The sequence below is a fragment of the Panthera pardus genome, unplaced genomic scaffold (assembly GCF_024362965.1).
Source record: "Panthera pardus isolate Hobbes unplaced genomic scaffold, ASM2436296v1 HiC_scaffold_15, whole genome shotgun sequence".
Taxonomy (NCBI): Eukaryota; Metazoa; Chordata; class Mammalia; order Carnivora; family Felidae; genus Panthera; species Panthera pardus.
Genome location: NW_026526710.1, coordinates 8,764,048 through 8,790,383, shown reverse-complemented (window position 1 = coordinate 8,790,383; position 26,336 = coordinate 8,764,048). Strand labels below are relative to the sequence as shown.

At 48.3% G+C, this 26,336-nt stretch overlaps 1 protein-coding gene across 2 annotated transcripts in view; it reads left to right on the top strand.

Moving 5' to 3' along the window:
* The window catches only part of NOS1 (nitric oxide synthase 1), an 85,189-nt gene that overhangs the window by 43,179 nt on the left and 15,674 nt on the right, over positions 1-26,336 (top strand). Inside the window, exons 9-20 of one of the 2 annotated variants that reach the window (XM_019467330.2) lie at positions 9-183; positions 3,657-3,758; positions 5,701-5,895; positions 6,332-6,417; positions 8,742-8,886; positions 10,186-10,290; positions 11,199-11,257; positions 12,209-12,310; positions 14,575-14,691; positions 18,401-18,575; positions 22,071-22,209; positions 22,644-22,722. In XM_019467330.2, coding sequence (XP_019322875.1) covers positions 9-183; positions 3,657-3,758; positions 5,701-5,895; positions 6,332-6,417; positions 8,742-8,886; positions 10,186-10,290; positions 11,199-11,257; positions 12,209-12,310; positions 14,575-14,691; positions 18,401-18,575; positions 22,071-22,209; positions 22,644-22,722 — 1,479 coding nt within the window. The remainder of the gene's footprint in view (positions 1-8; positions 184-3,656; positions 3,759-5,700; positions 5,896-6,331; positions 6,418-8,741; positions 8,887-10,185; positions 10,291-11,198; positions 11,258-12,208; positions 12,311-14,574; positions 14,692-18,400; positions 18,576-22,070; positions 22,210-22,643; positions 22,723-26,336) is intronic. The other variant, XM_019467332.2, reaches the window with a different exon arrangement.

Here is a 26,336-nt window from a genome sequence, read left to right as displayed (position 1 = left end):
CTCCACAGGTTTGAGTGGTTCAAGGATCTGGGCCTGAAGTGGTATGGCCTCCCCGCTGTGTCCAACATGCTGCTGGAGATTGGCGGCCTGGAGTTCACCGCCTGTCCCTTCAGCGGCTGGTACATGGGCACAGAGATTGGCGTCCGCGACTATTGTGACAACTCTCGATACAACATCCTGGAGGTGAGGTCCCTCCCCCGCCATCGCGATGGGCCAGCAGAGGGCAGAGGGCGTGGGCCCCACAGTCCTTCCCCACAGCTGAGCTTTGGGGCTTGGAAACTTGGAAACTTCCGCAACCTCGGTGGAGCCCCTGGCAATTCCAGGGCATCCACAGCGTGAACAGCGCATGTCCTGTGGGCAGACACTGTTCCAGGCACCTTGTATGTGTGTGCTCAGTTAATCTCAGCACAACCTCCAGGTATGATAATCCCCATTTCGCAGATGAGGACGCTGAGGCCCTTGGGAGGGTTAAAGTGACAAGCTCAAAGTCACACGGTGGCAGAGCTGGGAAATGAACCCCGTTGGGCTTTAAGGTCCAAGTTCATAACCACCCGGCTACACGGCCTCTTGTTAGAAGGGTTTGAAAACGACCCACGAACCTGGGACGTTTCTTGCCTCTTTTCTGAAACACAAGGGAAGGGGGTTGGCAGTGGTTGCCCAGCATCCGCATCAGATCCCCTCCTGGCTGAATCATCCTCATCTGCTGAAGGCTGCTGGGGTGGAGTCCGGAGCTCAGATCTGGAGAATGCATCGGGACAGCTGTGGTCTTGCCAGCAGCCGTTGTCCCTAACAACTGTCTGCTGTGGTGGGTCTTGTTTCGAAAGGAGGCACTGGGAAACAGAAAGGTTAAGCACTGGGCCTATGTCACACAGTAAATCAGGCAAGATTAGAACTCAGAATCAAGGGCCGCCTGGGTGGCTCGGTCGGTTGGGCATCTGACTTCGGCTCAGGTCATGATCTCATGGTTCGTGAATTCGAACCCTGTGTCGGGCTCAAAGCCTGGAGCCTGTTTCGGATTCTGTGTCTCCCTCTGTCTGCCCCTCCCCCACTCACGCTGTGTCTCTCAAAAATGAATACACGTTAAAACGTTTTTTTAAAGAACTCGGAATCAAGCATTAATTAGGTTTATGTGGTTAAAATCCACGGGCGTTCATGTGGATGGACCTTGAAGACATTACGCTAAAGTGGGTTAAGTCAGACAGAGACAAATACTATATGATACATACCGCTCATATGTGGAATCTAAAAAAGCCAGACTCATAAAAAAGAGAATTGAACGCTGGTCACCGGGAGCTGGGGGGTGGGGGGGGGTGGGGGGGGACGGGGAGTTAGGGAGGAGGTGTTTAAGAGTACAATCTTGCAGCGTAAAGATAAGTAAATTCTGGAAATCTAAGGCACAGAAGGGTAATTATAATCCACAATCCACTGAATTGTACACTTCAAAGTTGCTAAGAGACTAGATCTTAATTGTTCCCACCACAGAAAAAGAAATAATAATTATGTGACATGACAGAGGTGTTAGCTCGCAGTGGTAATCATATTGCAACACATGAATGTATCAAACCAACACCTCAAATTTGTACCCCTTAAACTCTCACAACGTTGTATGCCAACTGCGTCTCAACGTTTTTTAAAAATTCCATAGGTATTAGCTTGGAAATCGAAGGCCGGGGTCCTTAGCCTTGCCACACACCGGAGTCACCTAGGGAACTTCATTATTGCCAGATTCCCACTCACCGGGATTCAGATATCGTTGCTCAAGGATGGGGCCTCGATACCAGCATTTTTCAGAGCTCCCCAGAAGATTCTAGAGGGCAGCCACTGATCTGTACAACCTCCTGGCAGGAAAGGAAGAGACATTTCAGGCAATTTCCATAGATGTGCCTCAAGTCACATTTGGGGATTTTTAAAAATCACATAATCTTTTTTTTTTTTTTCCTGCAAATGCTTTCCATTCTTTTAAGCAAAAGAATGCTGTAGACGTAACAGTCTCAGCATAATGGCTACACATGCTTTCCTCTCTCACAAAATTACTCGAGTTTTTAATGTATTTATGTAAAGCAGCGAATTTCGTTCTTTCTCTGTGTGTGTTTGTGTGTGTGTGTGTGTGTGTGTGACTATCAAAGGACCACAGAGGAACCTAACGCCTCGGCCTCAAAGAATGAATTAATATGAGATCTGCTTTTCATGATTCCTGCTTACATTTTGATTGCAGAGAGTTGTTCCCGAGTAACTCAGATGAGATCCTCTCTCACTCCAGCCCTCCAGGCCCGACGGCTGTTATGTACGAATGTTGAGAGCAGGGCTGGGAAGCAGTTTACCCAGACCTGAGAAACTGTCGTGTGCCAGCCCCGTAATGAGACCTGGGCTCCCACAAGTGACTGGAATTGACAGAGGAAGGAACAGCAAGGCTCTAATTAATGAATTTGCTCTTGGGTGTTTCCCACTCCTGACATCAGCTCCTGAGTCGTAACATAAATGTCAGGAGGTTTTTGTTTTGTTTTTTTTCCAATAGTTTTGCCAAAGGAGTCGGCCGGCTATGGCGGCAGCTCTCGGGTCCTTGGACGTTATGCGTCTGCCTGGGCTCCGGCTCTGAGGCCAGCTGGCTCTCTGGACCTCTCTGAGCCTCAGTTTCCTCATCTGTTAGATGGAGTCAGACAGGTGTCCGCCTGAGGTCAAAGCGCCCATGATCTGGACCCCAAGTGTGGAGCAGGATCAGTGGAAAGCTTTTCCTTCTAGAAGGCAGATGATGTCACTCTCAGACCCACTCTTCTGCTTAAAACCCTCCGAAGACTCTTTCCATGCTACAATATTGGGAATAAAATCTTGACTCCTGGGCTCATCCCAGATCCTGCACGATCCAGTCCTGCCTTTATCTCCCACCAACTCCCCTGGCTCACTACCCACCCCTCAATACACCAGCCTTCTTTCTGTATCTCAGATGGTGGAAGCCTGATCCCACCACAGGGTCTTTGCACGTACTGTCCTCTCTGTCTACAGCCTTCCTCCGTAGATCTGAAGATGTCTTGCTTCTCATTATTTTGGTCCCACCTGGTATGCCACCTCCACAGTCGGTCCTCCCTGACTGTCCTGGCTAAATCCGGCCCCTGTATTCCTCTTCATCTCATATCCTTGTCTTATTTTCTCCCTAAATAGTAAATGTCTCTCTCCCCCACTAGAAAGTAAACTCAGAGGGGTGGCTGGGTGGCTCAGTCAAGCGTCCTACTTCGGCTCAGGTCACGATTTCGCGGTTCATGAGTTCAAGTCCCACGTTGGGCCCTGTGCTGCCAGCTCGGAGCCTGGAGCCTGCTTTGGATGCTGCGTCTCCCCCTCTCTCTCTGCCCCTCCTCCACTTACATTCTGTCTGTCTCTCTCTCTCTCTCAAAAATAAACATTAAAAAAGTTCAAATAAAATAAAATAATAAATACATAAAAAAGAAAGAAAGGAAACTCAGAAATAAAAGGGCCGTCCACGTCTCTCTAGTTTCCTGCAACCAGTAGGTTCTCCATTAAAAAAAAAAAAAATCTTTTGAATGAGTTCATCAGTCCGGGAATGAGTTGACTAATTCGTTAAGAAATTCATCAGTGACCACTAGCCAGCCCTGTCTCTCCACGGGTGCCCCAGCCTGTGAGTCTGTGTTTCCTTCCTCTTCCAGGAAGTGGCCAAGAACATGAACTTGGACATGAGGAAGACGTCCTCCCTGTGGAAGGACCAAGCACTGGTGGAAATCAACATTGCTGTTCTCTACAGCTTCCAGGTAGCACAGCACACACGTCCCGGAGGGGAACTAAAACGCCTCCAAGGTGTGGAGCAGACGGTCATGAGACCTGGCTCCTGGGGCGGGGGGGGGGGGGGGGGTGGGGCACCAACGAGGTCCACTTCCCATCACGTACACCTAATCTCCATTTTGGATCTTGGGTGGGGACCATTGGAGGAAGTGGTAATAGGTGGGGGAGGGGAGCTGTGACCTGTTGCTTATGATCGATGACAGTTGGGCTGGCAGGCCGCCTCCTTTGTGTCCTGCCCACCTCTTCGGGGTTCAGACTATCACACAACAGACACAAGTACTCATCCTCATTAACCAGACACGCACAGGCTTCTCAACGCGTGGCGCTGTGGTAAATGATATTATGTAGGATGAGTTTAGAATTTATCATCTAAACCATGATACTCGTGTTTAAGTTTAGTTTATTTATTTTGAGAGAGAGAGAGAGAGAGAGAGCATGCATGCAAGCAAGGGAGGGGCAGAGAGGGAGAGAGGGAGAGAGAGAGAAACCCAACGCAGGGCCCGAACTCATGAACCGTGAGATCATGATCTGAGCCGTAATCAAGAGTTGGACGCTTAGTTGACTGACCGCCCGGGTGCCCCAAACCATGATCCTTTTGAGGGCAAAAGGAAGACACTGCTGATAATAATGCCAGGGTGATGGGCGTAAGCTGGCGTTCTCCTGGGCAAACCTGTCGACTGCAGAGTAGAGCTCACGCTCTGTTAACAGAGCTCAGCTCTATCCTCTGGGGGCTGAGTCTGGGAAGCTAGACCCTCCCAGACACGCACGGAAGGCACACAGAGAATGAACGCATCACGTCATCGGGGCACACGAATGTGAACTGCAGGCCCCCAGGTCAGGAGCAGGGAGAATGGATACGCTGAGGAATATCCCAGGGAAGAGACAGGCTGAGATGGCCTGAGACGGAAGCAAGCCCCCTCTCCTCTCTCTCGGCCATGGGCGAGTGAGGCCTCGGGAGACGTTGAGGAGGATGGAGTGTGGTTCAGTGGGCTTGAGACAGCAGGGATGTGAGCAGGATGAGTGGCTGAGGACGGAAAGTGAGCAGAGAAGGGAAGCACTGTTTACACACGGTGGGAATCCAGACCGGCCCACCAGAGGGGGCCCCGGGGCCGGTTATCCAGATTTGCAGTCCACCCAGCTCTGTTGAGATTTCTGCCTCGTGGTGTTAATAAACCCATCCTTGGGGCGCCTGGGTGGCTCAGTCTTTAAGGCATCTGACTTCGGCTCAGGTTATGATCTCACAGTTAGTGAGTTCGAGTCCCACATGGGGTGAACATGAGCCCCACTTCAGGTGAGCCCTCTCTCTCTCTCTCTCTCTCTCTCTCTCTCTTCCCCTCCCCTCCCTCCCTCCCTCCCTTCATCCCTCCATCTCTCTCTCTCTCTTCCTCTGCCCCTTCTGAGACTCTCTCTCTCTCTCTGTCTTCCCCCTTGCTCACTTGCGCCCTCTCTCTCAAAAACTAAATAAATGGATAAATAAACCCATGCTTAATACTTAAAATTCTTTACTTTAAGAGGATTCTGTATCACTGCCATAAATGGAGAGTATCGGTTGCCATAAATAGAAGGTAATTATAATATTAAATTAATCAGCAAATAAACAGAAGGAAAGCAACACAGAGTTGTCAAATTCTAGCTAAATGCTGCCTGAGGTTCCTCTCTCTTATTTAAAAAAAAAAGGGAGGGAGGGAGAAAGGAGAGAGGAAAATTGGCAAGAGAGGTATTAAAAGGTGTATTAGCGTCAAAAGGAGACTCTTCCCTGGATGTGAGTGAGAGAGAGATGCAGAGAATCAGCTCACAAGGCCTCGCAGCATCTCCAGGACCACCCTTTGGGAAGCGCTCCCCGTGGAGAAGGGAGTCCCGGAAATACCCCAGTTCCCCTCCCGCCTGACTGTGCCCCCTCTCCTCCCACAGAGTGACAAAGTGACCATCGTTGACCACCACTCTGCCACCGAGTCCTTCATCAAGCACATGGAGAATGAATACCGCTGCCGGGGGGGCTGCCCCGCCGACTGGGTGTGGATTGTGCCCCCCATGTCTGGCAGTGTCACCCCTGTCTTCCACCAGGAGATGCTCAACTACCGACTCACCCCGTCCTTCGAATACCAGGTCCCGCCCCTTCCGGCCTCTTTTGTGCTAAGTCTCCAATACCTGGTATATGCATGTTTGGCTCCAAGCATGTCTCAACTCAGACTTCCTCTGCGGACGCTCAAGTGCTCCATAGTCCACGTGGCTAGCGGCTACCATATTGGACAGCGCGGCCCTAGCCAGAACACTAATGGAGACAAAGGGAGTAGTCAGGGGTCCCCAGGAGAGGGCTGCAGAGGGACCAAGGGCTGAGTGAGAAGGTCTAGCAGGACAACACAGGCAGACTGGACTGGCCAGTCGGGGCAAGGACCGCTGTGGTCACCGCCAGCAGATCTCCTCCCTTCAGGGGCTGAGGGTTGGGCATAGCTGGGCAGCCACAAGTACCCAGGGAGTCCCGAGCCTCTCCCAAGAGGAGCCAGATTCGCTCACTGCAGTGACCATCGTCCTCTCTTCCTAGCCTGAGCCTTGGAACACCCACGTCTGGAAAGGCACCAATGGAACCCCCACAAAGCGACGAGCCATCGGCTTCAAGAAGCTGGCAGAGTAAGTCTCCTGGAAATAGGTGGGGACTGGAGGTGCCTCCAAACTCGGAGAGCCCCAGAGAAGGAGGCTGGGCAGATGCCTATGCCTCTGACCTTTTGTGCGATGTGAGTTCTCCATTTTCTCTGGCCACCTCGTGCCTTCTGTGCCTGAGGGCCTGAGATATGGATGTTGCGCCAACCTTTTTTCCTTCCCAACCTCACTTGCCTCACCTCTGTTTCCTAAATTCTTGTCTTAGAGGCAATGGCATTTTGATAAACCAGCTGTTCTAATAATAATAACAACAACAACAACAGATGTGTAACATTTGTCCATTTCCAGGGTGTAAATACTCCCCCCATGGCCAATTTCAAGCTGCTAACAGGAAGTCACTGAACCCAGAGGAGGGAGGAGCTGGTACAAGCCAACCCGGGAGGGCTCTCTCTTGCTCAGGGCTGAACTCTAACATCGCTCCTTCAGTCATTCATTCATTCATTTGGCCAACAAGTGAATACCGAGTGCCTCTTCTGTGCCAGGCACTGTGCTAGGCTCCAGCAATGCCTGATCAGCCAGTTAAATGATGTTCTTGTCAAAGCTCAAAGCCATTCATTTGTCCAAGAATCACACAAATACAGTGCGCCATCGAGGAATGGTTTCGTGGTGCCGTAAATAGACCGAACCCAGTTTGGGATGTCAGAGAGGGCTTCCTTCAGAAGATGACAATTGGGCTGAAGAATGAGATGAATAGACTAAGCTGAGCAAAGGAGAAGAGGGAAGGGTCTTATGGGCCAAGGCCACTGAAGAGTAATAGGCCTGAAGAATGTGTGGCCAGCCAAAGGACCCTCTGACAAGTGAGGTGGGGCTGACCAAGATGATCGAATGGGGATGCCAGCCTTCTCCTAAAGAAAGCGAATTCCACTGGCCCCTTCAGCAGAGACCCCTGTTTGGAGTTAAACTGCTGGCACAGAAGCTAGGCATGCACTGAGCTGCTCCTCCATCGGCCCTCTTGGGTCCAGAACTCTCTGGATACAATCCCTAGATGTACAACAGGTGCCATGCAGGCCACAGACCCCAGAAGCGAGGGCTGTGGATCCCACAGGGACTCAAACCCAGGTCCTGGCTCCATTCCTATGGCCCAGAGCACCTGTCTCCCTCTCTCCCTCCTCTCTCCCTCCTTCCACCTAACCCCATCTCCCAGCCAAAAGAGAACACATCAGCAGCCATTCTTTCCTAACAAGAGAATCACAGGTATTGTCAGGGAGAGCAGCCTTTGGCTTCAGTTCGGTTCAACTGTTTCTGGGAGAAGGGAGGAAGAAATCTAAAACATTAATTGCACTATTAAGTGAGGGGTAGAAACAATGGGAGTTAATTATAGATGCTTTTTTATGCTCCAGTCATTCAAAGGGAATCCCCCAGGCACCTTTGATTCTTTTCTGTTTCTCCCCCTTGGCTCAGAATGCTCCTGCAATGTGGGTGGTTTCCCTGATTCTAAAAAATGATGAATTTACCATCAATAATCCCCAGATGGGGGTAATTAGCGATTTGTCTACTCTGAGGTTCCTAATAGAGCCGGGATGCTGGCTCAGAAGGTGAGCCCAGCCATTCCCGAGCCACTGCCTGTCTGCCACCCCGGTGCCCTGGTGGATGGGAAGAAAGGAACACTGGCTCTGAATTCTCCATTTAGCAAGAAAGAGCCTCGACTTGATATTTCAACTCCCCAGGGCTCCGGTGGTAGCAGCATCTTTAAAAATCATCCCTTCTTTTGATATTTATTTAGCGCCTATTAGATATCAGACTCTGTGCTAGACTCTGAATATGCAAGCCTGACTAAACCAGACTAGTCCTTCCTTTGTGGATCTATAAACCTCTAAATTTCCTTCTAATTCAATGCCTGGTGATTTATTAGTGATTCTCTCTCTCTCTCTCTCTCTCTCTCTCTCTCTCTTTCACACACACACACACACACACACACACACACAAATGTAAGCCCTGTGACACCTACTTTTTTATGTTCTTTAGCTCCTATAACTATACCTAGCAGATGTTCTGCACTCAACAAATGTTTAATTAATGAACAAATGAATGAATGAATGAATGATTGTCTTCAGGGGCAATGCTTGGCAAACCAAGGTTCTCAAGACTAGGTTTCGACAACCAAGCAACAAACTAGCAAAACCAACCATGGTTTTAAACTTGGGCTTCTAGTGTCCCTAAAACCATCAGAGATCAAGAGAGTAAGTTCTCTCTCATTACATTTCGAGGATCATGGTTCTGGCCCCAAAGTCCCAGCCTAGCATCTTCCCTTTTTTCTACATTTCCCATTTTCCTCTCCATTCTTTTCTCTCTAGAGCCGTCAAGTTCTCAGCCAAGCTTATGGGGCAGGCAATGGCCAAGAGGGTCAAGGCGACCATCCTTTATGCCACAGAGACGGGCAAGTCGCAGGCCTATGCTAAAACCTTGTGTGAGATCTTCAAACATGCCTTTGATGCCAAGGTGAGTAGGGGGAAGCGCCAGCTCCCTGGCCCCCGTGGTATGTGTAGTTGGAAGGGGAGAGAGTGGAGTCAACAGAGAAAAACCTTTGAGAATGGATGACAGCACATCCCGGGGTAGCCATCAACACACATATGCACATCCACCTAAATTTCAGGGGACTTTGATGTCCTCTCTTCCCATGACCTTCTAGGAGTCTAGGAGTCCACAAAATGAAACCCCATCCCAGAGCAAAATCTTAGAGGGTTTATGGAAAAAAAAAAAACATTCTGGGGTCAGCTTGGGAAGCTCTGCATTAAACACAGTTCAGTGGGTTTCTTTGCTGAATGACTTCTTGGAGGCTTGAATTTGCAAGTCTGTATGGCTGACCCTTGAAAAACATCGGGGTTAGGGGCACTGAAAATCCACATGCATCTTTTGACTCTCAAAAACTTAACTACCAATAGCCTATTGTTGACCAGAAGCCTTACTGATAACATGAACAGTTGATTGACATGTTTTGTATGTTACATGTATTATTACCATATTCTTACAATGAAGTAAGCTAGAGAAAGGAAAATGTTATTAAAAAACCATAAGGAAGAGAAAATGCATTGACAGTACTGTATTTATCGGAAAAAATCCACGTATAAGTGGACACACACAATTCAAACCCATGTTGTTTTAGGTCAGCTGTATTCTAATCTCCCAATGAGAAGGGGATAGAATACAAACATGTTTGTGCATGGCTCACTTATTTTTAAGGAGCCTCTCGGAAGACTGGGCTTCCCTAGAACCTACTTGGAGAAATGTGGCCCAAGAGATGCTAAGATAGAGAGCAATAATCTTCCTTAAGGCAGGGATCTCGGACTTACTTGGCCCAGGCCCCATACTGCTGGAGGGAGGATTAGCAAGGAGACTGAGCAGACCTGGTCAGATCCAGCCGGGCCATTCCCAGCCTAAAAGTGGTCAAGAAGATTCCCGGATCAGTTGGTTATAAGAAGCCCAATGATCTCAATCAAGATCTGTCTCTATTAGCAGCCAACCCCTTCCACCATTGCCCCAGGTTCTTTGTGGTCCTTTAGGCCACTGTGACTTTAGAAAGGTCCCACACTACCAAAAAGCTTTTAGTGCTACCCACTTGAGCCCATTGAAATAGTGACACCCAGAACTTTTGGTTCTTCTTCCAAAGGAGATGGCTCAAGATGACTCATCTTTTTCCTCTCTCTTCTTCTCCTTCACTTTTTGTTCTCTCTTACCTCTTCTCCTTGTCACCACCTCACTTCCTCTCTCCCCACCATCCCTTCCCCCTCACCCACCTAGGTGATGTCCATGGAAGAATATGACATTGTACACCTGGAACATGAAACTCTGGTCCTAGTGGTTACCAGCACTTTTGGCAATGGCGACCCCCCAGAGAATGGGGAGGTAAGACGAGCTTTCACCTGTTTTAGCATGTTCCCCATCAGGGGGAAGAAGGAGGGGCCTCAGTTACACCTGCCGTTCAGTTAGCAAATCCTCCCAGAGCCTCAACGCCCACGACTTGGATTTGGATCCAAGTTCACAAAGATTTGGGACAATTCCAAGACCTCAGCCTATTGGTGCCCACTGATGAGCCAATCTTTAGTGACAGTGCTGTCGCCTTAGTGAGCTACTTCTTTTGGAATGGATGCTCCCATTAAGAGCTTGGCATCCCCTGCTCCAGATGAGAGAAGTAGAGTCAATACTACTTGGCAATGAGAAAGAATGAAATACGGCCTTTTGTAGCAATGTGGATGGAACTGGAGAGTGTTATGCTAAGTGAAATAAGTCATACAGAGAAAGACAGATACCATATGTTTTCACTCTTATGTGGATCCTGAGAAACTTAACAGAAGACCATGGGGGAGGGGAAGGGGGAAAAAAAGTTAGACAGGGAGGGAGGCAAACCATAAGAGACTCAAAAAATGAGAATAAACTGAGGGCTGATGGTGGGGGGGAGGGCGGGGTGGGTGGGTGATAGGCATTGAGGAGGGCACCTGTTGGGATGAGCACTGGGTGTTGTATGGAAACCAATTTGACAATAAATTTCACATTTAAAAAAATTTGTAAAGAGAAAGCCACAATGGGGATTTGTGTGCTGGGAATTGGGGGTCCACACACTGTAGCCCTTTTATCAGCTGGCCCTTTCACGCACATCTGCTGCCCAGCCTGAACCCCTAACCATCTCTAACATCCTGGCCCCCAGAGGCATCAGGCTCCTCTTTTACCGGCCAGGACCCCAGATGCTCAGTGCCCTACCCTATTCTGGGTTCATAGACCCATGCTTCACATTTTACTCCTCTCTTGGCTTCCAGAAATTCGGCTGTGCTTTGATGGAAATGAGGCACCCCAACTCCGTGCAGGAGGAAAGGAAGTAAGTGAATGACCCTCCAGGGTCACATGACATACTCTGTGGGTAACTGAAGATTGTCTTTTGGCATCTGGGGTTCACATTTGGGTTCTGGCTGGATTTTGTGACCTAAAGCCCCTTTGTGAGCAATTTTAGCTGGTGGGTGTCTGGAGTCCACTGGGGCTGATATTTTGGCTTCTCTGGTAACTTCACAGCCCCGTGTCTCAGTTTCCTTGTCCATACAAATACTTGCCTTAACTTCTTGTAAGAATCAAAGGAGAAAATAGATGTAATAGCTATAAGCGTCTTATGAAAACTTAGAAGCCCTATGTAAATACCAATTCTTATTATCTTTCCCCTTTGGAAACCTACATTCAAAAACAGCAAAAGTGAGCTCCTTTCCCTAAAACTTTTCCATCAGACACTCATGGTGGAGTTGTAGCTAATGTAGAGGTTGAGTTCAGTAGATAACGTACCTCATAAGGCAAAAATGAAACAAAAAAAACCTGTAGCCAAAAGACATTCATGCTGAAATTGCATCCCAATGTCAGGTTGGGTTCTAAAGGTATTTCCTAAGATGACAAATACCTGTAATGATGACCACCCTTGCGAAGCCTGTAAGTCCCCCCTAAAGTAGACAACATATGGCGTGTGCATGTTGAGCTGTCTTTCCATTAGGCCAACACGGCGTCTCCTCCAGCGTGGAGCAGAGCAGACACCACAGCTGACTGGTGTTTGGAGACGGCGGTCTGCGGAAAACCTCTCCTGGGTTTCTCTTAGCCAAGCACCTGTTGCCAAACTCACATACATTCGTTCCATATCCAAGGGACAGCTGAGTCCCTCGTGATCGGTCATCTTTGACCATGAGCACCTTAGTCCTCGCTCTCCCTGCCCTTCTTTCCCAGGTGGCCATCACAGGCTCCCCCTCACCCCTCCTTCAGGGAGAGAGAGGGCACCATCCATTCTCCCCTCTAGGTACCCGGAACCCTTGCGTTTCTTTCCCCGTAAAGGGCCTCCCCTCCCCCAAGGTGACACAGAAGTCCATGGTCTGGCTGCAGCCCGTGACAGCCAGCAGAGGTAGAGTGCGTGTGTGCATGTGTGTATGTGTGTGCATGCGTGCATGTGTGTGCAGGCGTGCGTGTGTGTGCACATGCATATGTGTGCGTGTGCATATGCGTGCGTATGCGTGCAGGCATGCATTATGTGCACGTGTGCGTGCATGTGTGTGTACATGTGCATGTGTGCACATGCGTTCGTGCACATGTATATACCGCGTTCATATGTGCATGCAGGCGTGTGTGCGCAAGGCGTGTGTGATTGTGCACATGTGCACACATGTCTGATGCCCGAGCATCCAAAGCCACCTCTGGGTATCAAGGAGACCTGCACTCTAACCCGGGCTGTGCCACTAACTCACTAAGCAGACTTGAGCAAGGCGTTTGACCTCTCTGGACCTCAGTCTTTCTCATCTGCCAAATGGGGAGAACCCATCTCTGCCCTGACCACCTCTGGGACTTGTTGAGAGGATCAAAGGATAAAAACAAAGAGGAAAGCATTTGGAAAAACCTCAAACCTCATACAAATACATGTGCTGTTATTTTTAACCCACAACCATCAACCATCCCTCCCACACTAACGACACAGCCACCCCCTGATATGTTGCATGACTTATTTGGAGAAGTGACTCAGTGTGAGACTATTTTAGGGCAGAAAATACACTTACATATATTTAGAACTTTCCTGATGCTGGAACAAAAACTTTGAAGAACATCCAGCTTAGAAACCCTGCTGCCAGAATGCACAGTGTCTTTTTTTTTTCTTTCGTCTTCTGCACTCATATTTGTTAAGCTGTTGTGTTTTGGTTTTGGTCTCTTGTTTTGGGGGGAGTTGTTCTGTTTCGTTTTTTTGGTCTGGGGATTTTTTTTTGTTTTTATTTTGTTTTTGCCTTGTCTGAGAACAAACCTTACCACTCTTAGAGGAAAACGGGGAAACTGGATCTTTTTTTGAAGTCTCAAAGCTCCTGAGCCTCTCGTGCTGAGGTCTGAGTTCCAGTGACATCTTCCTTCCCCTTCAAAATCGTTTAATAAGGAATTCAATCTCTTTTTATGCCATGTCTCAGTGCGGAACGTTTTCCACATTGACTTCAAATGGGAAATGTGACAGATCCTTGAAACATCCAAGGACCATAACTTGATGAAGAGAGAGTATTGAATGGGAATTGTCCAGCACGATCCAATGAAACTTTCTAAATGCTGTATGTCTGTGCCATCCGATAGGGCAGCCACTAGCCACACGTGGCCCTTGAGCACTTGACACGTGGCCAGTGCAAGTGAGGAACAGAATTTTTAACTGTATTTATTTTGAATCAATTTAACTTTACTTTTAAATAGCCACATGTACAGGCGCCTGGTGGCTCAGTTGCTTAAGCGTCTGACTTCGGCTCAGGTCATGATCTCACAGTTTGTGGGTTCGAGCCCCGCTTTGGGCTCTGTGTTGTCAGCGCGGAGCCTAGAACCTGCTTCGGATTCTGTGTCTCCCTCTCTGCCCCTCCCCCACTCTCTCTCTCAAAAAATGAATAAACATTAAAAAAAGTTTTTTTTTAAATAGCCACACAGAGATACCAGAGTGGACATCACCAGTTAGTTCCTGGCTACTCGAAGTGAGGTCTGGGGATCAGCAGCATTGGTGCCTCTTGGATGCTTGTTAGAATGCAGAACTTTAGGCCCTGCCCAGATCTGCTGAATCACAATCTGCACTTTCTGGGGCGCCTGGGTGGCTCAGTCGGTTAAGCGTCCGACTTCGGCTCAGGTCATGATCTTACAGCACATGGGTTCGAGTCCCTCATCCGGCTCTGTGCTGACAGCTCAGAGCCTGGAGCCTGCTTCAAATTCTGTGTCTCCCTCTCCCTCTCTTCCCCTCCCCCGCTCATGCTCTGTCTCTTTCAAAAATAAATAAACATTAAAAAAATTTAAAAAAAAAGAATCTGCACTTTAACAGCATCCCAAGATGATTCTTGTGCTTGTTAAAATTTGGGAAGCAACGAAGCGTTCTCTAATGGTTAGGGGGTGGTCTGATCTATTCGTGACTTTTTTGCCAATTAAATCGTTTTGGCTGTCTGGCTCTCAAGATCCCTGAGTTGAGTATGGTGGGAAACCTCTTTAAATACAAGCGGGGTCATGTGCAGATGGCTAGCTCTAGTGGTGGGTGAGTAAGTTTATCCATTCTGGAAGAGTCCATGGAAGTGTTATGGTCTCAACCAACATGCAAGAGAAGGTCCTTGAAACAGGACCTCAGGAGGAGGTTCCAAGCCAGAGCTCACAGGGTCTCTTCTGTTTTGGCAGGAGCTACAAGGTCCGATTCAATAGTGTTTCCTCGTATTCTGACTCCCATAAATCATCAGGAGACGGGCCAGACCTCAGAGACAACTTTGAGAGTGCTGGACCCCTGGCCAACGTGAGGTGAGCAGGGGTCAAGGGCCTCAGGGAAGCCATCTTGGGGAACTGGATTTAGTTGCAAAGTGGGCTTAAGGTTCCTCCCTTGTATTCCTGTCCGTCTCTTGAATAACCAGCTGCACTCTAGCTCTCTGGGGACTCCCCTCGCCCCATTAAAGCACACTACCCAGACCCCTTCCTATACACACTCTGTCAGAGCCCCATCACCCAAATCTCGCCCCGTCATCAGCACATCATTTGTGCCAAAGGATGTTAATCCCTGGAAATTACTCAGTAAGCTGCCCTTCCCAATGATATGTTACACCTAATAGAAACTTCTGGAGACACCCTGCCATGCCCCAGTGGCTCTCAACCTGGGACACACATCAAAATCATCTGGAGGTGTTTGCAATATACTGATAATCAAGCCCCATTTCCAGAGATTCTGATGTAATTGGTCTAGAATTGGGCAAGTATTGCCTTTTTTTTTTTTTAATTTCCCCAAGTGACTCTAATGTGCAGTCTCGTTCAAAAAATACTGGCCTAACCCCATGTTTACCAAAGGGCAGTGGTCACATACCAAGAGCTCATTTTATATGGGATACGGGCAGATATTTTATATTTCAACAGTTGGGAATGTGGTCCAATGAGCATTTAGAAAGAAAGAAAACTGCAGATCCCTGGTTTCACAGATGTTTGTGAAAACAAGGTTGATGTCCACTGAGTATCCGGGCCTGGCCACAAATCTTTCCGACCTTTGCTAACCGAACCTTTTCCTACCTGCTCAGGACAGTGCTCAGTAGATGGTACACATCACGAGGGGTCCTGGATATTGAAGTCTTATGCCCAGTAGTGCACGTTGTAATAGACTTTATTTTTTCCAAGTAGTTTTAGGTTCACGACAAAACTTAGAGGAAGATACAGAGAATTCCCATATATCCCCTCCCCCAACAGAAACAGCCTCTTCCACCAGCAGCGTCTCCATCCAGAGTGGTCCATTGGTACGGTTGATGAACCTACACTAACACATCATCATCACGCAAAGTGCATAGTGTACATCCGGGTTCACCCTTGGTGTTATTTTCTATGGGGTTTGACATCAGTGCGTTGTTTTAGTTTGACATTGAAACACCGGTTTTGTGCTTTGACAGCCGGACCCGTTTTTCTCTTGCTGAATCTATCACGGCTCAGAGCAGGCATTGGCAAGCTGTAGCCTGGAGACCCAATCCAGCCTGACCACTGTATGTTTTTACACAACCCATGAGCTGGGAGTGGTTTTTGCACTTGAACATTGGCAATTCACTTGAGGATAGAAACCGTTACCGTTGAACCCCAATTAAGCAAAATGCCACCCACCCCCCCATACAAGGAACCCCAGTCTCATAGGTAGACATATTATTAAAAAATCATCCTCAATAACTGTAATAATAATTTTTTAAATGTGTATGTCGTCAATAAAAACGTGCAGGAATTTGTTTTCTCTCTGTTATGAAGGCATCCACATAACAGCTTCGATTTTGTTTCTTGGCCTAGAAACCTAAAAATATTTACTCTCCAGCCCCATGTCTAATAAGTTTGCCAATTCCTGGTTTGGAGGCTTAAAATGGGAAGTTTGAAACCCCAAGGTGAAGGTCATAATGGAAACGTGAGTCTAGGAGATGACTGGGAGGCAGGTCTTTAGGTGCATCGGGAAACGTATTAATGCATGAATTACCCGAACCACCTGCTAGTGAACACAAGTGGTTTTGATGAGGTGGTGAAGACAAATTCAAAGCAAGCTAAACAGCGGTAGTAAGTAAATAATAGTATCAGCCGTGGTCACATATGGTGACGTCGTGAACGTAAACTTCGCATGTTTGAGGAACAACGGCTTAACCACAAAGCCATTACTCGTGCTGGGAATTTCCAGTCTCCACTGGGCCGAGGTTAAGGGGGGCGTGGCTTGGGAAGGAAGTTCCTGGCCCCCCTCCAACCAGTCCACTCCTAGTTATCAGCTCTCCTGTCACACCATCACCCTTGGAGGAAAAGGTGAGGAACCCACCTCCAGGAAGGGCATGAGCGGGCAGGTGGGGGAGGGGGGCTGCGGGGGCAAACACTGCCTAATCCCATGTACTTTCTTTAGAAAGCCTCTACAACCAGGGAAAGAAGGGCAGGAGAGGAGAAGAGGCCCAGAGAGGAAGCATGCATGTGGGATTAAAAGAAGCAGATGTTAACCCATGCTAACCTTCACCTGACCCGTGAGACCCCCGGAGCCATGTCAAGTGCATTCTCCAATGACAGAGAGAATGGGAGTCCCTTCCCAGCTTCCCCTCCTCCTCTCTGCTTCCCCCATCTCAATCTTTCGCCAGCCTGACCCCTTCATTCTAAACAAACGGATTGGGAGGCAGAGGCAGAGACAGTATGGAATAGCTCACACAGATCCACGCCTGGGCTTGTCTGGGATGACAGTCTCCAGCAGAAAACTCCAGGCTAGGAAAGACGTGGGGTGGGGCGTTCTCGTCCCACTTGTGTGAACCTGTCACTTCTGCCCCAGTGACGTCGAGACCCACAGCCAGGACCAAGTGTCAGTCAGACAGCGAACTAGCAAGAGCGGCCATCTGACACACAGCCCTCCCCTTCTCACACCTCAGTCAAGGCCACCCCACCTTCCCAGAGAGGAAAATCTCATTAACCTGACCCCCGCTGATGCCAGCAGCCACGTTTTCTTGGTGGTACCTGGGCAGAGAGGGTTTGTGAGGCAAATCAATGTCAGAGACATTGCAAGGGGTGGAGTCAGCATCTTTATAAATCTTCCATCCCCTTGTAGAAGCAGCTGTTTACACACCAACATTTGATGTGGGTTTTTTTAAGTTTTTATTTTAATTCCAGTTAGTCAACGCACAGCGAACATTTGACGTGCTAATGACAAGGCCTTCTGATCTCGTTAATGCAGGTCCCTGAGGACTTCTGTGTTATGGTTTTCATTACCTGTGTACTTAAAACTAATCTGCTTGTGTCCCTTGTAGAATTCAAGCCCTCCCATAAAATAGACTAATTTCTCCAGCTTAGAAAGGGGCACACAAGACACAGCCAATGGTTCTGGGTCATCGCTATCCCCAGCTCATCCTCCGTAGGACCATTGGGAATTTTCTCCCGAGGATGGTCATACCTTGCAGAGACCAGAAGGAGAGGAGAAGAGGCCCCAAGGGCTCCCAGATTTTTTTAAAATGGCCTAACCCAGGTGGGCTTGGGGCTGTCTGACCACCATGGGCTAATGGAGATGCTTCTGGAGATGCCAGATGTGTTAGTCTGCTCAAGCTACTGTAACAAAATATCAGAATGGGTGGCTTCGACAACAGAAATTTATCTGCTCACAGTTCTGGAGGCTGGAAGTCCAAGATCAAGGTGCCAGTAAGATTGGTCTCTGGTGAGGCCTCTCTTCCTGGTTTGCAGACGGCTGCCTTCTTGCTGTGCCCTCACATGGCCTTTCCTCCGTGCACATTCAGAGTGAGAGAATGCTATTGGGTGTTTCTTCCTCTTCTTCTAAGGACACAAGTCCCGTTGGACTAGGGACCATCCTTATGACTGTATTTAACCTCAGTTACCACCTTAAAGTCCCCATCTCCAAATACAGCCATATTAGGGATTAGGGAGGGTTTCGATATATGAATTTAGGGGAGACATGGAGTCCATAAAACCAGACGCCCCTCACGCCCCACAGTCCCCTAACACAGACCATCTGTTGTCTCCTCGGCAGGTTCTCCGTATTTGGCCTTGGCTCCCGGGCTTACCCTCATTTCTGCGCCTTTGGACATGCCGTGGACACCCTCCTGGAGGAGCTGGGAGGAGAGAGGATCCTGAAGATGAGGGAGGGAGACGAGCTCTGTGGGCAGGAAGAGGCTTTCAGGACCTGGGCCAAGAAGGTCTTCAAGGTAACCACCTGCCCAGATCCCAGAGACCCAGGGGGAGAAGTCATGACCCCCGAGACCTCCAAAGACACAGTGCCTACACCATATGAAATAGAAGAAACCTGAGAGAACTTCTGGTATTTCCCCACCGTGTGTCCAGCCAGGATACAGCTTTAAACAACTCAGATGAGTTTGGGTGGCCTTAAAACACACATTCTTCACCCAGAATCTGACCTCCTGCATCATGGGCAAGGAGTTGGTCTATAAAGCATTGTGCTCTTGGAATTTCAGAGCTGGGAGGAATCCATCCCTCGCTCACATTTGGTAGACAAGTAGACAAAAAAACCATAAAGTAGGTTAGCCACACCAGGGGGCTGTGCCTCGACCTGGAACTCAGATCTCACCGATTTGTCTACTTTGACATACTTATCCCTTTTGAGCTAGATCTTTGCTGACCAATGCAGGAGCTGCCGGCCCTATGTGCTATTTAAATGTAAATGTGAATGAATTCACATTCAGTAGGATGAATGGACAAGTGAATATAGTATGTCTCTACAGTGACATATTATTTAGCCATAAAAAGTATAAAGAACTTATACCTGCTACAACATAGCAGGTGGATGGACCTTGAAAGCATTATGCTAAGTGCAAGAAGCCAGACACGGAAGGTCTATGATTCCGTTTAAATGAAGTGTCCACAATAGACAAACCCATACAGACAGAAATTAGAGTAGTGGTTGCTAGGGGTTTGGGGCCATGAGAGTGGGAGTGAGTGCTGACAGGTACAGGGTCTCTTCTGGGGGAGGAAGATGTTCTGAAACCAGACTGTGGTCGTGGTTGTGCAACTTTGTAAATACACTCAAACCCACTGAATTGTACATTTGAAAGTGATGAATTTTATGTTACGTGAAAAATTTCTAGGGGCGCCTGAGTGGCTTAGTCATTTAAGCATCTGACTCTTGATTTCGGCTCAGGTCACGATCTCGCGGTCATGAGATCAAGCCCCACGTTGGGCTCTGCTCTGATAGAGTGGATCCTGCTTGGGATTCTCTCTTTCTCCCTCTATCTCTGCCCCTCCTCCCCCTCTCTCTTTCAAAATAAATAAATAAACATTTTTTTAAAAGAAAAGTTTGCATATATATATGTACATAGAAATAATTAGGTGATTAATTATAATATATAATATTGTATATGAAGACAGAAATATTATATATTGCATAATTGCAGAAATATATTGATATTACATAAAATAATTAAATATATTTATATACTATAATAGATGTATAAAATTTTAATTTTTCATTAAATATGTAACTCTAATATACACATATTAAATAGAATTTTAAAAACTCTATTTAATATACACATATTATATAGAATTTAAAATCTCATTCCTTGGCTGTGTATTTCATATTTTCAGCAGCCACAAATAGCTATTGGTTACTATATGAGACAGCACAGAACATTCCCATCATGATGGAACCTCGTATTGCACAGGGCTATTCTAGACATGAGGTCACAGGGGAAGAAATGCATAATGGCCTTCTATCTGCATGGGGGCATGATTCGATTGGCCATCCTGGGAAAAACGGAAAGCCATGAATACGGACCTGCCACCTGTCACCTGCTCCTTCCTCCACCCTGGAATGCATTCTCTTCAGCAACCCCAGGAGAAAGTGGATTATGTAGCTGCCTATCATCCAGTTGGCATTTTCCGTCCTGCATGTAAATGCAGATAGAAAGAGGGGAAACTGAGGCCCCTGAGCTAGAAGGATATTTATGGGGGGAGGCTGTGTCCATAAGCCTCTTTCTGGATTTCTTCCTAGATTAGAAGAACTGAGATAACTCGGCTCTTTTTACCTTGAGAAAACTATGGTTCTTGACTTCGTCAGCCAACTTCGATTGAACGCCCCAGAGTCAGGGTCTGTTACAAGCCCCTATACCCTTTGGTTATCACCGCCCCCCTCCCATCAAACTCCCAGTCCTGACAACCACTAATCTACTTCCTGTCTCTGGGGAGCTGCCTGTTCTGGACATTTCATACCAATGAAATCATATAATATGTGGTCTTTTGAAACCGGCTCATTCACTTAGCATGTTTTCAAGGTTCGTCCACATTGCAATATATATATTAGTACTTCATTGCTTTTTATGGCCAAATGATACTTTGTTGCACGTATATATTGTATTTTGGTTAGCCGTTCATCAACTGATGGACATTTAGATTGTCTGAAAATCAACGCAAGGCCAAAAAAGGGTTAAATTTAATTATTAGCTTTTATTCCAAAAACCTGAATTCCAAACAGTAATTCTTAGGACCACTAAAGTCGGAGAACTTATGAACTTGGCAAAAAAAAAAAAAAAAAAAGGAAAAGAAAGGAAGAAAATGTCATATGCAGGTATTCAAACATTCAGTATGTTCTGTTTTTAATGTAATTTTTTAAACCTTTAGAGGAAGATGGATGGGAAATTCTAAGGTGTTTATTTTCTTTTTTAATGTTAGGTCTCTACAAATATTGGTTTTAGGAATAAATGACGTAGAAGTTACATGTTAAGTAGAGGTTAAATCCTAAACTTATTAGTAAATATGATATGTCCAGCACATCAAAGGCGTTCAAAAAATACTGGATGGATTAGTGGATGGATTGATGGATGATTGGCTGGCAGGTATGTGGTGGGATGGAGAGATGGCTGGGTAGGAGGGTAGATAGATGGAAGGAGGGAAGGAAGGAAGGAAGGGTAGATGGAGAGATGGACAGATGGATGGATGAATAGATGGAAGGAAGGAAGGGAGGGAGGAGTGAGGAAGGGAGAGTAGAAAGAAGGAAGGAAGGAAGGAAAGGAGGGGGAGAGAGGAAGGAAGGGAGGGAGGGAGGGTGGAAGGAAGAAGGGAGGGAGGGTAGAAGGAAGGAGGGAGGGAGGGTGGAAGGAAGGGAAGGGAAGGAAAAAGGAAAATAAAGGAAAGGATGGGGGAAAGAGGAAGGAAGGAAGGAAGGAAGGGTAGATGGAGAGATGGACAGATGGATGAATAGATAGAAGGAGGAAGGGAGGGAGGGAGGGAGGAGTGAGGAAGGGAGGGAGGAAGGAAGGAAGGAAGGGAGGAGGGAGAGAGGAAGGAAGGGAGGGAGGGAGGAAGGGAGGGTGGAAGGAAAAGAAAGGAAAGAAGGGGAGAAAGGGAAAGGAAGGAAGGGAGGGAGGGAGGGAAGGAGGAAGGAAGGAAGGAAGGGAAAGGAAAGGAGGGGGGAGAGGAAGGAAGGAAGGAAGGAAGGAAGGAAAAAGAAAGGAAAGGAGGGGGGAGAGAGGAAGGAAGGAAGGGAGGGAGGGAGGAGGGAGGAAGGGAAGGTGGAAGGAAGGAAGGGTAGAAGGATGAATGGGCGGGTAGGTGGAGGGATGGAAGGATGAATGGACGGATGGGCGGATGAATGGATGGATGGAGGGATTCATGTCATGATTTGGAGCTGTTGGTGGAGAGTCCCTCTTGGCTGAAAGAGGTCACCGGAAGCCCTGTGTGTGCCACAGGCAGCCTGCGATGTGTTCTGCGTGGGAGATGACGTCAACATTGAGAAGGCAAACAACTCCCTCATCAGCAACGACCGCAGCTGGAAGAGAAACAAGTTCCGCCTCACCTACGTGGCCGAAGCTCCGGAACTTACACAAGGTACCTCTCCCCCCGCTCCTGGGGAGGCACGCAAGACGGGGCGGGGGGGAGGCAGGAAAGACAGGAGTTCTCACCTCCACCCACTTAGAGGAGGTGGGTTTCATTACTTATCTTTCGTGCAATCCTCTCAAAACAAGTCTACTGCCAGCGCCCCCCCCCACCCCTGCTCAGCCAGGCGTGTCCTTGGATGTCCCTCCCTCCAGCAGGAGGATGTCACTCTGACCTCTTCTCAACTCAGCTCAACCAGATTTGCTTTTCCTTCGCATTCTCCACAGCCGGCACCACCCCCCCCCCCCCAGAGTCTTTTCTTTCACCTCTTGGCTTCACTCTGGGGGACAGTGGAAGTGCGAAGAGAGAGTCAGTAGAAGCTGGAAGGTTTGCACCGACCACAGTTTAACCCCATCTCAGGAAGACTGTTGTTTTGCTCCCCGCAGGTCTATCCAATGTCCACAGAAAGCGGGTCTCGGCCGCTCGACTCCTCAGCCGCCAAAACCTTCAGAGCCCTAAATCCAGGTAGGAGCACCTTTGGTTGGCTCGGGGTTACCCCCCTGTGCTCCGGGGGTCACCCACGATCGGGGCGGAGAGTACTGGTTGGCTCGGGGGACTGGCTTCCCCGTCACTATTCCAAGTGCCACGGAGACCCCCCCTGCTGCAGCATCGAGATTTTCCTGCTTTCCCTTTGCCAAGCTCTGACCTAGAAGGTCCAGGAACGGAGGTGGTGGCGACCATCGCGGAAAGCAGAGACAGGAAGGATTTATGAGGCATTTTTGATATAGACCGCACCCTTGTCAGACTGCTAATGTGCATCGCACCCCAGCATCCCGGTCAGAGAACATTTCCTCCTTGTGGGTCCTTCTTCTCTGTGGAGTCTTGAAAACTGGCTACCCGGACTCCGTTGAAATTCCTCTGGGACGACAGGAGGTTCGTCACCTCACAAAACAGCCCGCGCTGTGTTTCGAAGTGCAGGTTGTTAGAGATTATCTTAGTCTCGCTATGACCAGAGGGCATCTTCCTAGCACTTCATTTTGACCCCGGTTATACTCGAGCGACACCCAAACCAGATTCAGTTCTTCCAAACGAGAGACCCGCTAAGAGCCAAAGCCACCAACCAGCCTCCCCTGGGGTCTTGATTCCTTCCCGTCGTTCTTCCTAAGGCCTAGTTTCCCGAGCCTTTCGCTTTCGTCAAAGGACATGCTGTGCCCTGCGGGGGATGTCATTGTCAGACCTGGTCACAGTGCAGTGGAGGGCCTGTCGGAGCTGCCACATGCCCCGAGGCTCTTATAACCTTATAACCACCACCACCACCCCCCCACCCCCGTTTGAGCGGGACACCCTGAGGCCGCCCAAGATGTCAGGCGTTGTCCTGATTGCCACGCTGCTCTCGCATTAAGCTTGCACCCTTGCTGCTCTTAGACATCAAGTGTTTTCAGAGTGATGGAGCCAGGTCCGTCCATCACTGTCCTTGACTAAATAGTATTTGTGGCCTTAATGAAGTCCTTTGCATTGATCCCTATTGAAAGGCGTTTTTGTTTTTTTTTTTTCACTTTCCAGTTACAGCCCACAACGCTCTTTTGAAATCTTGATTCTTTGCACATCGCATAGTGCAAAGAGTAGGCTCGCAAGCTGGACAGCCCTGGGTTCTGCTGCACACCAGCTGTGTGACCGTGGGCAAAGTCACTCAGGGCCTCGGAGCCCCGTCTCCTTATGTCAAAGGAGAGTGGTGGCCATAAAGATCGCTGATGGTTAGCTAGTGCTTTCTGTGTGCCGAGCACTGTGTTGAGTGCTCTCTGTGTGGGATCTCCCAGAACTCTTTGACCAGCCCAGGAAGTAGGTGCTCCTCTGATCATGAAGAATGGCAATCAGAAAATGCAAGTGACTTTTCCAAGGTCATGCAGACTCGGTTCTCTGACTCCAAAGTCTGTATGCCGGACGGCTCCACATGTGACCTCAAGAGCATTGCAAAGCCGTTGTATTAAGGACAAGGTGCACAAGGCAGCTAGCATATCATACGTTTCCCTTCTCTTCCTTGTCTGTCCCAGCATCAAACACCTGCAAATTTAATATGCATGCTTTCTACGTGGGCTCCAAACCTCTGATAAAGTTACCAGCAGGATGAAGCCCCCAGAGCTCTCATGTTCTCTCTTAGCTCCTCAAGCATGAAAGAAATGGATTGGGAAATTAATCCCTTTGAATAATTAGTTAAATGCTACATTCGGAGCATAATGATCTCTGATACAGGGAGGGACTCTGTATTTGAAATACGCACCCTACTTCCCAGTCTGCCCTGTGGAAAGCGATGACTTTGGTAGCCCAGAGGAGAAGGGACCGAGAATCCACTGGAAATTTCCTTTAGCAACAAGCTCTGAAAAACCAGATCACAAAAATTACTCCCTAAACCATAAAAAGCAAGGTCCTTTGCAAATGTTCTGCATGCTAAGTTGGACCGAGTCCCAGAATAACCCCCACTCACCTCTGGAAAGGACAGCTGACTCTATGCTGAGGGAGAGAATACTTCAGCAAGGTTAGGACCTGGAACGTAGTATTAAAGTCAGCCATGAAGGAGCACAAAAAGAATCCGATTGTATACAGGTGTCTACGTCTTTAGAAGCACAATCCGTAACACTACCTCTTTTCAGGCTTACTACCGTCTCCAGCTTTATAAGTTGTTGGGGTTTTTTTTTTAAAGGATGATTGAGTCAAAAAGTATGACACTCTCTCCCATTTTCCCCCTGCCCAAGTCGGCACAAAGTCACGGTTTTGGGGCCAGGAGGCCATGAGCAAGATATCACAAATCATTCTCCGCCCCACAGACCCTTAATTGCAGGCAAAGTGAACTGCAATTCCTCTTCCTCGTCGAAAGAGAAATATGACCACGGTTACCGCCTGGCCAGGAGATACACTCTCTAGGTACACCAATTAGCAAACAATAGAGAAGCAGATATAATGGAGTGGTAATGGGTAATCGGGTTGGGTGATCTTAAGTCCCAGGTGTCAGAAGGAGGAAGGAAGACACAGGGTAGGCTTTAGAAAGGAAATGAGGGCAAAGGAGGAGCGTCTAGGCAGAGGCTGGCAGGAGCCAAGGTGCAGCAGGGGTCCTGAGCCCTGAGGCATCGTGAAGGGTGGCAGGACATTACAACGGACAGTTCCTGGTGGGGGAGCTCTCGATTCGTGTCTCGCCTCGGATGAAATTGCTTCTCTCCAACTTTCCCACTTCGACAGAGAACATCGACATTTGGCTTAACCCAAAAACTCAAGCGTCCATCTTGCCTCCTGCCCCTCCCTTACACTGCACATCCAGCTCACAGCCGGTCCTCTGGTCCTATGGGACTTGACTTTCAACTTCGTCTCAGACCTACAGCTGCCACCTGGAACAAAGCCGTGTTCATCAATGGTATTTGTCTCCTTGTGTCTTGGCTTTTCTCTCAAAGATACGTTTCCAAACAGCAGCCAGACCAGTCTTTTAAAAACGTAAATTGAATCCTCTGCTGCTTCAAGCCCTTTAGTGGCTTCTCACTGGATTGAGGAGACCTTCAAACTTCTTGCCATGACAGGTCATGATGAGGCCTTTGTGATCTGGCCTCTGCCCGGCTCTCTGATCTCCTTCTCCCACCTCCAAACACTCCAGCCTTCTTTCCCTTCCCCAAACGTGCCACACCTTTTCATACCCCAGGGCCTTTGCACATGCCCACTCTTCCCAAACAGATCTTTGCATGTCGCCTTTTTCTCTTTGTTCAGGTCTCTGGGACATGTGACATCACAGAGGGCTCCCTGACCATCCTTATCTGATGGTCGCTTGGCCCGCTGCCCCCAGCCCATCACCACCCACCCATCCACATCACCAACCCCCTCCGAGACCTTTTTAAGTTGCTCCTCAATGAGAATAGAACACTTTGTTGTGTGTCCATCACTGTCTCACCAGTGCCTAGAACAGTGCCCAGCACTCAGTATAAATTTGCTAAACGAATGAAACTTGAAACTTACAATATTTACTCTTTACACTGAAGAATGAAAGTAGCTATTTTTTTTTCCATTTAATGCTGGATGTTAGCTGACTGTTGTTTCATCTGTGAGCCCGTCAATGAGCCACTGCCAAGCACACTTGTGTGTTATGCTTCCGTGTGTGGATA